Source organism: Sinohyriopsis cumingii, chromosome 7 (genome assembly GCF_028554795.1).
Source record: "Sinohyriopsis cumingii isolate HCF-2022 chromosome 7, ASM2855479v2, whole genome shotgun sequence".
NCBI classification, from domain to species: domain Eukaryota; kingdom Metazoa; phylum Mollusca; class Bivalvia; order Unionida; family Unionidae; genus Sinohyriopsis; species Sinohyriopsis cumingii.
In genome coordinates this window covers 129,595,774-129,608,726 of record NC_142967.1, presented here as the reverse complement: position 1 = coordinate 129,608,726, position 12,953 = coordinate 129,595,774, and the positions used below count along the sequence as shown (strand labels likewise).

Here is a 12,953-nt window from a genome sequence, read left to right as displayed (position 1 = left end):
TTGGGAGTAAAGTTTGAAGGAGTAAATTGCTGAGATTGGAAATTTTACACAATTTTGATATATTTTATTGAGATTAGATCTATGCTTGGACCCAATGGATATTTAAAAGTTCTTTGATGTGTATTACTCTCACAAACTTCAACACCAAACTGTATTATCCCTGAATCCACAGTGTTAAAGTAAATATAAGTTGTTATTTGCTTATACAGGCAAATGAAAATTAACACTTTAGAGTTCTATCAGGCTTCAAAGTTTATCCATTATTACCTGTACATGTTATTTAAGTTAACAGAATATTAACCCGGTGAGGGGCAAATGAGACATTATGTCATCACCAACCAGGGTCCTAAAGATGCCATAACTCATGACTACTATGTGGCCCCATAAGTATGAATCCATTGCTTAGTATTGGTCCTATTATGACTTAACATCTCTCTGCAGGGCAGTTATTTCCAGAAGCTGTTGCATAGTAAAGAAGTGAGCACAGCTGTGCATTCAGACACTATCTTTGAGGATGAATACTGAGGAATAATGTGATTTTTCTCTTGAAATATTAAATACTTTTTCTACATATTTACAAGACATATGTGTGGTTTAAACATGAAAACATCCACTCAGAGTTTCCAGTTCAAAATACACAATTGGCAGCAAAGCTGATATTCTTGAATTGTACCAAATGAATTGAATCAGAAGTATATACTACAAACTACTTTTAAAAGGATATACATATTTTGTGCAACACATTTTAATCTTGAAAAAACACAATAGCCAGATAAATAGTCTCTATTCCTCTTCCTACTGTTGGTTTTGTTAGTTTATCCTTTCAGCTTTTTAGTAATTAGCTCTTTCAATAAAGTTCACTAGTCATAATAAAAAACTAAACTGCGATGTGATAATTTGATCTTAACAACTCAAATATTTTGTCATTCTGAGTAACAGTTTCTTGGCTGCTCTGTGGTTCCATTCCACAGTTTATACTAAATATTTTAGATACATACACACAGATATAATATGTAATGCCTTACTGACCAGAAGATAAGCAGATTATTTAGGAGTTGACTGGAACCACCACTGGTCAAGTCTTTGATAATGATTGCTGTTCAACCAAACCTGTTTTCTTTGCTCTCATGCTCTTAGTGGATTACTGAATTTAACTATCATAAAAAAAAAAAATCCAAAGTAAAGAATACATTGCTACTACAGCACTGCATTCCACGGTAAAGTTTAGCAGAGTTATGTCCCCTGATTGCCAGTTTTCCCAAATTTTTATTTCTTCAGAATTATATTACCATGACATGTGTGATTTAAACCAAATTTTGTGTGAAGCTTTATATTAATAAATTAAATGATTTTGATTTTCACCATTTTGCATCATCATTTGGAGGAGTTATAGCCCCTAAATGCCCATTGTACAACCTTTATATTCTAATACAAGTTCTTCCATTTAAAGTCCGGCCAAATAAACTGTAGTAAGTCAGGCCCTTTGTGAGACACCCATTGCTATCAACTCTGGTCATTATTATTGGTTCAAAATGATGTCATTTCATATAAACAAAAACTTGTTGCATGTGTCATGAACATGTTAATATACAGCAGTAATTGGGCATTTCAAAAAAGATGAAACAGATAAAGCACAGATTATATACAATGTACATGTTAATCTTGACTGATTCTGCAAATCCTATGGGAACCTGTGTAAATACTATATTCAAAACAAAAATATCACAAATGCCAATACCATGGATTTTTCCCTGCCCATTATCTGCAGTTATCATACATACTCATGGTTTACTATGCTGTTAATGATCCTCTACACAGTAAATGCATAATAGTGAGGTTTTACTTATTATGCAATGTATCAAACAAAGTGGGGCCCAAGTCTATCATAATTTCTGTGAGGGAAAAGTATCAAGTAATAATGAAGCTGACACTGCCAGTATAGCATCTCTGAATGGCAGAGTTTAAAGTCAACAAGTGGCAAAAACCTGTTTAAATTTTGTTAAAAATGACAAAAATTATTTTTTAAATACCAGCAGGTTAATTCAATATAAAGCTTTATACCAAAACTTTAATTCACCTAGTCATTCAGAAGTTACTGCATGGAAATGAAATTTGTGGGTGACAGTTAACTCTATATGACTACCCAATAGATAAGTAATGAGGGCATAAAAACAAATGTAGGTGCCTTTAGCACCCTAAATTCCAGCAAACAAAAATACCTGGCTCACTGCTTTTACGAAATATGAACTAAATATTGGAATAGTGTGTGATAATTAATGTATTACAATATTACTGCATTATTCTTCTTAATATACCCATATCATAATTTTCATATATGTAGCATGTGTAATAACTCATGATATCACATAATAACATAATATCATCATGCAAAGGAAAGGAATAACAAATGAGGCACACAAATGTATATCAAGTCAATTCACTACACTAATCTGTAATATGGTCCGATAATATCATAATCTGTCATGATGTGATAAACAGAATCTTACAATTGTGCTTATTTCAAATTAAATTTTAGAATGTTGACAAATAATTTCTATCTTAAATTCACAAAATTTTCAAATGGTCATATTATTTATTACTATGCAATAACAGAACTTTGTTGATCTGAATAAGAAGTTTTATGAAACCAGTAAAACCTTATACTGACCAACAGGATATGGATATATATATATATATATATATATATATATATATATATATATATATATATATATATATATATATATACTGCAAGTTCCTTATGACAAGATGTCATGTTATTTGTGATAATTTTTCATATGAAACAGATGTTGCCATGTTAAATTTTAGGCATCAAACAACTGAAATGGCATGTTCATTAGATTCAAACAAGTTTTCATTAACCTCAAACAATTACCATCCCCACATTCACCCACCTAAACTGTGGTGATGTAAAATCCACACTCCTGTATGTCATATGAGGCAAGTTTTGGAGGCAACCTATTTTGATGTAAGATGAGTCTTGTGATGATGTTCCTGCTGAAAAGGTTTGAAATTTTTAAAAGAATGAAGTTTCTACCAAAGACTTGAGTTTGTATTCTAATATGCTACCATTTTTCATTGCTGTTTTGAGATACCTAAACATAATAGTCACTATACAGGTATGTACATATTTAAATCCAATAAGGTGTACATGCATATATATATATCACACCCTGATTGAGGGAATTTGTATGTGTTCTGGGGAAGTAGCTAATGAAGCTTGATTCTCTAGAGCTGCTGTATGACATGGTTGTGAAGGAGACAGGGGATGCTAGCATTAAACCCTCAGGTTAAATGCACACAACTCTGATCATGTTCAAATTGAAAAATATGGATGAAATGACATTGCATTTTGAAATCCCTCAAAATTAAACCATTAATGGTGACAAGAATACTTCCATGAGAACGACGAAAATGAACAGAATCATGAGAATCACTTTACCATGGTGGTAAGTTGTCTGACAAACACAAGCAAATATTGTGCCAAAACAAAAACTGCCCTCTGAACTTGTCGTTACTGTTAACCCAAAAGCATATACAGATTACTACAATTAAAATCATTACTTGTGTGGGATATATTTAGAGCATCCCTTACAGTCTGTGAAATGTATCTTGCAGTATCACTGGACCTATCAAGCTGTGACACATGGTTGCACAACATCTGTGCTGTGGAAGAGTTAAAACTAACCACTGATGGCTCCAAGTCCTAAGAAGATAACAAAGCAGGGAACCTATGGTAAGTTACCAGCAGTTGATTTTTTATGCAATTGTGTGCTTGATGCATGGGAGACTATTATGGAAGACATAGTCATGAAATAATAGAATTTTGAATACAATGGACTGAGCAAAGAATGACAAATTATACAAAGGGTAACAATTTAAATGATGACAATGATAAGGATTGGGAGTCTGGTGTTATGACAGTTTATACATATGTAGACTAAATGATGGTTCTTATAGGCTTGTACGTTATATTAGGTCAATGGACCCATTTCATTTTTGAATACCATATATATATTACAACTGTTATATTCATAGTGCTGCATGGGAGAGACAATGTGATAATTCATTTAAAATGTGCTAATCAAATTTAAATAATCCCAATTCTTACAAGATGTGGAAATGCATGATCAGAGTTTGCAGTTGTGTCAAAATATAATTCAAGAGGAATCATTTATTTAAATCATTCACTTGATTTACTAAGTGCTCACTGACATTGGATTAACACATTTTTTTATAATTATTGTGAATTCATTCTGTGACATTCAGGATTACATCACTGTAGTACATCAGGACATTCAAGACAAATGAAATAATTTTCTAATGCTCTATACTCTTGGACTTGTGATAAGACATTTTGGATTATATGGAATTTATTGTGTATCTTAAATTTTCACTTAGAGAAGTAAGTAGCTTGTTAATTTTGTGTGAACTGTTGATTTCACTTTTTCTTTCTACTACTTATTTTAAGACCTACATTCAAATACACACACACACACAAAGACACACATACATACATACATACATACATACACACACACAGACACACATACATACATACATACATACATACATACATACATACATACGTACATACATACATACATATATACACACAGCCAGCCAGCCACACATTCTAAAACAATTAAAAGATGTTGAACTTAACATGTTCTATGTGGTCTAACTTTTTGAAAAAGAACAATTTCTTAATGTTAAAATGATACCTACAGTAAAACAATTACAAACCCTTGCATGGCTCAGTAAAACTGCTCATCCTCTAATCCTAGCTGGGATGAGTAGCATGTGTCAATTATCAATTAATTGGCTGGGATGAATAGCATGTATCAATTATCAATTAATTGTCCATGACGAGTAGCATGTGTCAATTATCAATTAGTTGGCTGGGATGAGTAGCATGTGTCAATTATCAATTAATTGTCCATGACGAGTAGCATGTGTCAATTATCAATTAGTTGTCCATGATGAGTAGCATGTGTCAATTATCAATTAGTTGGCTGGGATGAGTAGCATGTGTCAATTATCAATTAATTGTCCATGACGAGTAGCATGTGTCAATTATCAATTAGTTGGCTGGGATGAGTAGCATGTGTCAATTATCAATTAGTTGTCCATGACGAGTAGCATGTGTCAATTATCAATTAGTTGGCTGGGATGAGTAGCATGTGTCAATTATCAATTAGTTGGCTGGGATGAATAGCATGTGTCAATTATCAATTAGTTGTCCATGACGAGTAGCATGTGTCAATTATCATTTAGTTGGCTAGGATGAGTAGCATGTGTCAATTATCAATTAATTGTCCATGACGAGTAGCATGTGTCAATTATCAATCATTTGTCCATGACGAGTAGCATGTGTCAATTATCAATTAGTTGTTCATGACGAGTAGCATGTGTCAATTATCAATTAGTTGGCTGGGATAAGTAGCATGTGTCAATTATCAATTAATTTTGTCTAGTCTTCTTGCTTGTTGTCAGTCACAATCATCCTGAAAATGAAGCCGGCTTTCACACAGGTACCTGATGCAAGTTTCATATTAAAATGTGAAAATCATGAAACTATTATGTTCATAGTGAGGACAATTCTTCACTATATAATATCAAACAAGGTTTGCAATTTCACACCTAGCCCTCTTTTTCCTAATGATATTGCTAGAATGAAGTTAACAGCCGAAGTACGTCAAAATGTCAGGATGGTTACACTTGTCCAAGATCACCCAAATTATGAACAGTTATGACTAAGGTCTTAAATCAAGCAACAGAAAAGTATGAAAACCAATAAGTTTTGTCAAATTCAGTAAATAACTTTTTTCCCAGGAATACAAAGTGAAAATTTAAAAGGAACTTACAGTAATGTGAATTAAATCCCAAATAGTCCTAAGAGTTCCATCACAAGTCCAAATATATGGAGTTCCAAATGAATTCCAGTGGTGTTCCAAATTAATTATAATGTTGGATGTATTACCGTGCCTGTTGTCTCAAATGTGGTAGTGTGCCCATGTTCTGGAATGATGCGATATGTTAATAGTCTTTTGATGTATCACAATAATATAATCTAAAATGCCCTTGACTGAATTCACTAAAATTCCAAACAAATTATTTAGCACAAGAAGTACTAAATAGCATTTTTTTATTCCAGTGAATCATTTAAATACATAAATCCACCCAAATTCAAAACTGAAAACAACAATAAACTGACTCTGCTTCAAATGTTAAGGTAGGAACGAGTAATTGATTCAAGTAAACAACATTGATATAAAAAGCTAAAACACAATAATAGATCCAAGATGAAGGTCAGTTTCCTTTCTAAAACATTCAAAGTTGTCAAGATTAGGAATTTCCAAGTGAAAACCTAATGTCCTAGACTCAGATCAAAATAAACATGTCTACCTCCTATAATCATGATCTGAATATTTAATCTATATTGATTTAAACATAGAGAAATATTAGCTAATCCTATGCATTGTGCTGTATACAATATAAATGTCACTAGTCAGGTAGATCATTAATTTGATTTTGGACTAAGGTCAGTTACAAAATACTGTACAGATATAAATAACATTTAATCATGGAGAAAAGACAACAAGCAATACATCTTAAACATACATAAAACAAGATTACAGCTTTATTGATACAATGCCAAGATGAAAACACCAGCTAATATCTGTATAAGTATGTAATTCCATTTCGCAAGAAAAATGTTGCCAGCATACATTCATAAGAAATATTTTAAGTGCATCTGCCAATGTTCACCAACTTTCACAAAATTCATTTCATTATAATTCATTCATAAAGTACATAATGTCAAGAAAACAGCTGTGTGGTTGAACTTAATCAAAGTCATGGTGTATAAACTTTCAAATACTTTATGCTTATCAGTAATCTTCATTTTGCTTCCTCCCCTGTTATGACAACTACTTAGGTCAGTGTCTTACATTATGGGACTATGTCTGACCAGTCCAAAGATAACAAAATGTTGACTGTAAACATTCATGCCATTAATAAGTGGAGAGTTCGGTATGCAAAATTGTAAGTTTTAGAATCATATACCTTTTTTTATTATGCACTTATCTCAGGGACAAGATATTAAAAGGGTTTTAACCTGATGTCTTCTCGATGAATATAAATTTATATTTATATAATTTTACCCATTTTGGTAACAAGATTCCATCAGGAACATGTGCCTTCTTAGTGAGAGAGTAAGTAGTGAAAGAAGGGTGTACTGTGTTGAGAACAATGAGGTCAAGGATGAGTAGCAGTTGCAACTCACTCGTCTTAGGGACTTGTGCTTTTAGAAAACTGAGCCTGTAATACTTTTTTAAATATTAAGTATTATGAACCAGCAAATCCACCATAATGACTTCATCTTTACAGTGGTCAATTTAAGGTTAACTGATTGATACAACTTTATGCACACCTCAAGAAAGGTCAATAATTGTATTCACTGCACCAGAGTCAATAATTTTTAATTTCATGATTTTGCACAAAACTCATCTAAGAATATTAAAAGTATAAAATTAGCTGTATGACATCAGAAAAAAGAAAATGATTTTACATAAAAGTTAATAATTCAAGACAGTGCAGTATGGTATATTACTGCCAATCATATGATGTCATGCCAGCCAACGAAAAAGCATGTCTCACAAGTTTCATTTAATGTCTGTTGTGAACTTCAATAGCTGCAGCAAAATGACATGTTTGCCCCATTGCAAGCTTCATATATCTTTGCTCGATAGAAATCTCTTAAAATTGGTGACTGACTCACTGTCATTGCTGCTGGTTTTGAAAGCACATAAATATCAAATGGTTGGTGAGAACTTTGATACAATGTCATAAGAAATAACCCCACACAGCTTGATCAAATCTGACTTAAACAATTTTGTATAAACTGTCAACCATGTACACCTAAAGTAAATGTTGATGGCTGCAGACCAGACAAGAGGCCATTTCAAATTGTCTTCAAACAGTAAAGTTAGAAATGAAATATGTTTTGACAATATTGCTATGGACTTACTGTCTACTTCTCTTAAGAGAATAGATGCAAAAATCAAGATGATCGTAACTCTTGCATAAATGACCATTGCTGATGTGTTAGTCTGAAAAAAAAAGAAAAATGATGAATATATTTAGAAGTTAATTAATGATGATACTAGAATTCATGTATGTCTGCCAGATGAAAACAAACCCCGCATTATGAACATGAATAAATGATCTCAAAAATAATATTCTCATTAATGAATTAATTAATAGTTGATATGTGTTTCATTTGATATAAATACATTCATAATTGAGATTGGACAAGATATTGATGTATGCCTGGTCCTGTCAATAATTAAGAACAGTTATTTACAGGTATGATGTGGTTTACCGGTTTTTCCGCGACAGTCAGTTCAGCGACTGCATGTCTGAGAATGAAATTTCCGCTTTGATGTTTGTCAGCGACCGCCACATCAGCAATTAATTATGTGAAAACCTAATAGGAATATGAGTGCTACACGCAAGGGCAAAAACGAAAATATTGCTCATTAATGTGCTAAGTAAACATAAAGAGGAGATTTCGGCAACTTAACAATGTAACCAAACCTTTTAATGTGCAATAATTATTATCAACATCATCAGAATAAAACCACAGGTGCTCGACGCGAGCTTGATGTTGATAAAAAAAAAAAAACAATAATCTAAAGGAAAAAATCATACAGAGTAACAAAAATGCCTTAGATTACCCCCATCGCCCGTTCTGACATAGTACCCTCTCTATCATAATATATAAGAGAGAAGGTACGAAAATTCCAAATACTTCGTTCCGCCTATACCCTCGATTTCCTTCTGGTATTTCCGTTTTTAAGGCACACAACCATTCTGTATCGGCTTGGCTAAAATTTCATAGACGTGATGAAGTGCAACGTATCATTTCATCAGCCCTTTTTTGTCGGCGAAATTCTTTTATTTAATCCATTTCTACAAAGTGAGTATCAATCATGTTGTGTGCAGGCTATCATGTTGAAGCTATTGTAATGTGATTTGGTAAAGAGCTTAGGATTGATCTGAGCAAACAAGGAGATTATGGCAACTGTTAATCGCCAGTCGGTTCATAACTTTGTTGCTGTGGGTTTAATGCCATTTTCAGCACACGATAGACCACAAGTCTCTTTTTGATAAACCTTAGTCACCACATTTTGAATCCATCTTATTATAAATCCTTACACGGTGTTTGGAACACTTACAATTTATTGTATACCGTATTTAGAAAAATAGGACCAAGATTTTTGGATTTTGTTTGTTAGAGGAATTCACATATTAATCGGCATAAATAGTCATCAAATCAGCCGTTTGGATTAGTGTCATACACATATATACCTTCCGTTTCAAGTGAATATCATATGTGTACTATTCCGATGGCAACTTTACATAATTTATATAGGGCCACGCACAAGGCTGGTGATTAACACTTTCTCTTATGATAGGCCGACAGAATTTAGTGGATACATTAAAGAAAACCGAATACCAGAGAGATTCATGGAATGAATCGTGGAAACAGGGCATTCCCATTGGCCGATAAACGACGAAACAATATTTTATTAGCTATATGCAAATTATGTCATGATTGTGAAAGGAAAAATGTAACTGCAACGCAAAGGACACCAGGTCCCGAACGTAAGGATTTTGATCTTAAACATACTATCAAAAAATATGTTAAAAGTTTGTTTCAGAATCAAGTTAATTAAATGTGATATGCTGTATAAAGATGAAATAAAACGAATTCCTGGCAAAGTGGGATTACTGAGCTTTAGGGCTGTGGCTGAAATGTTTTTCGAAGGAAGGAGTACGGAACTGCAACATTCAATATCATATGTTAGGTCAGCTTATAAAGAAGAATATACTAGGCATAATCAGTGAATTGATAATAATGAACAAATATCTAAAGCTTACATTCGCTAAGAGCTGCACATATCAAACAGAAAATCAAGCTTGGCAGTGTATGGCTCAGTGTTTGTATTATGTTGTAACAGTTAACCCTGCAACTTCAAAAAAAGTGGGATCCCATTACTTACCCATTCGCAGACAGCTTCATGCATTCAGACAAAAGTAAGACTAGGGTAAAAATTTGGAAAAAAAACTAAAAGTCACCCTGAAGCTAATATATACAAGTTTATACATATAATAATTGAGTTCCCAAGGAAAGCAAGGTAAAAATGGGAAGAAAAAAAACTTACGGTTTTGAGAATCAAAACCAAAAATAATCCAAGAATAATCAAAGTATTATAAACTATTAGTCCTAGTAATAAAACGTTCTAATGAATCTGAGTTCGAGTCCTGAAGAAAATCCAAAATGGAAGGCGAATACCTATACTATAACTAGTATAGCACTGATGTGTCAACAGTTCTTTGTTGTACCATAGAAAATAATCCGGTATTTAAATTCCGAATAAAATTTCAATAAATGTCTTTGTCCAGGAATTGTGTATGAGCACTTGAACATTGCAGGGAAAAGAATTAATCTCCTAGAATCCAAATAAATTGAAGAAAAATTAAAATATAAAACTACAATCAGTAGCAACAAACAAAAACACCTTGGTATCTAAGTGCTTAAAAGCACAACTCAGATTATTTCTCAAAACATCGTTATTAAACCTAGCTACTGTGCAAAACAGATTCATGTATGAGGGTCAAGTGGTCACTTTCCAGAACAAGGTAGAAGCTTTATATCACGTACTCCCAATATAGCCTCGATTTCACCCTTTAAATCACACATTAAGAATGAATTTTAAAAAATGTTGTTTACAAGAACCCATAATGATTTTAAATCAAGGTCAGGAACTATGGCAGCAAAAAGATACAAAGTTCTATTATTAGGTGTTTACAAAAATAACCAGGTCAAACTAATTTCTGGAAAATGTCAAATTCCAGTAAACAAAATTACATTACTATAACATTTAATGGAATAACAAAAATTTAATTAAAACTAACAAACAATTAAATTAAATCAAATATAAATTAAATCAATTATACATAACACTTCCCCCAAAAAGCAAAAGTAAGATTTATATAATAAACTTTCTTTTTACCATAGATTAATTATACATGAGATAAAAAAGCATATGAACTCTTATGAAATGGAAACAGTGTGCATGAAATAATACACTTCTATTCACGGGAAAGTGCATCTGCTATTAAATTATAGTGTCCCTTCATGTGCCTGATGTCAATATCATACTCCTGTAACCACAAACTCCACCTAAATAATCTTTGATTTTATTTTTTTTTTTATTTTTTTTTTTTGTTTTTTTGAATTGTTTTATTTTTTTTTTTTGATCTTGCCCATGAAAGTAAGGGGGTTGTAGTCACTAAACACAATAATCGAAGAAGGAGTTGAACAAATGTAAACTTCAAAATGTTGTAATGCAATATCAAAGCCAAACATTCCTACTCGATTACTGAGTAATTTCTTTGGTGCTTATTTAATTGCTTAGAAAAATAGCACACTGGACGAACAACACCACTTTCGTCTTGTTGAATCACTATTGCCCCAACCATAATATTCCTTGCATCACTATACAGATTCAATGAAATTTGGAGCTGTAAGAACTGGCGCGCTTTTAAGTATGGTTTTTAACTTATCTAAAGACTCCTGACATTTTTCATTCCAAAGAAACTTGTTTTTCTTAATATATTTGTCAGGGCTTCAGCAATTATAGACAAATTGGAACAAACTTTCCGATAGCATCCAGCCATACCCAAACATCGCATCAGTTGCTTTTTACTAACAGGCATGGGGAATTCAGAGATAGCCTTGACCTTAGCATCTATATGTTTAACTTGTCCATGTCCCACGATATGTCCTAGGAAAATTACACTAGCACGGCAGAACTTACTTTTGGATCAATTGTCAAACTTGCATTTGTGAGTCTCTCAAAGAATTTCCGAATTGTTGCTAAATGTTCTTTCCATGTGTCTTTCTAGATTAGTGCTGTCCAACCCACAGCCTGCGGGCTGAATATGAATGGCCCGCCAGAGCTCGAGCAGCTATGAAGTCGTTGCTTTTCAGTTTTCTGCTGCGGCCCTCGGCTTCGAGAAAAACATTTTTCAGTGGTCCATGGTGTCAAAAAGGTTGGACAGCACTGTTCTAGATGATCTAGACCACAGGTGATCATATTCATTAGACGTTGAAAAGTACTTGGCGACCATTTCATTCCAGATGGAATCACTTTATATTGATAAGTCCATCTGGAGTCACGAATGCCGAAATTTCCTTTGTTCTTTTCGTCAGTTGAATTTGCCAAATTCTTTTCAGTGACATATGTGAAATTTCCGATCTTATCAATACAGTTCACATACGGAAAGTTTTATCTGGTTTCGGAACAAGTATATATGGTGAATTCCAGTCACCTTTACTAGACTCTATGAAATCTTTCTCCAGCAAATACTGAATTTCTTTCTTCAAGTATTCCTGTTTGAGAGGGTTCATCCTGTAAGGATGTTGTTTCACAGGTATGGAATTTACAATTTCAGCGTCATGGAAAATTTTTTATGTTCTTGTAGTGTTACGTATATATGACTTAATTCATATTTATTTTAATTTTTTGACAGTTTTTAATTTTTATTTCTATTATATGCTATTATAATGTAACTTTATTCACTGGAGATGATATTTTTTCCAGAAAATCAGTTGACCTGAATTATTATTTTTGTAAACACCAGGTGTTCAATCTAAATCCTGAGTTTGTTTCAGAATTTGTTGCAACGTTCGTAAACAAGTTCAATTTTATTTTAAAATTATTGGTTGTTTCCAAGGTCATGATGAGACTTTGTTTTTAAGATGTAAACAATATTTTTTATTCTCGGAGTAAAATCATTGGTCTAATCAAGGCCATATTTTGTGTGCTTGATTTGTTTTATATATATAATCACAATCA

General features: G+C 32.7%; 1 protein-coding gene across 4 annotated transcripts in view; it reads right to left on the bottom strand.

Annotated features, from left to right (window-relative positions):
- The window catches only part of LOC149796113 (uncharacterized), a 62,153-nt gene that overhangs the window by 25,907 nt on the left and 23,293 nt on the right, over nucleotides 1-12,953 (bottom strand). For 3 of the 4 annotated variants that reach the window (XM_089966036.1, XM_089966037.1, XM_089966035.1), the window contains exon 2: nucleotides 8,054-8,135. In XM_089966036.1, coding sequence (XP_089822162.1) covers nucleotides 8,054-8,120 — 67 coding nt within the window. In that variant the 5' untranslated portion in view covers nucleotides 8,121-8,135. Of the gene's footprint in view, nucleotides 1-2,915; nucleotides 3,019-8,053; nucleotides 8,136-12,953 lie in introns of all 4 variants that reach the window. The other variant, XM_089966038.1, reaches the window with a different exon arrangement.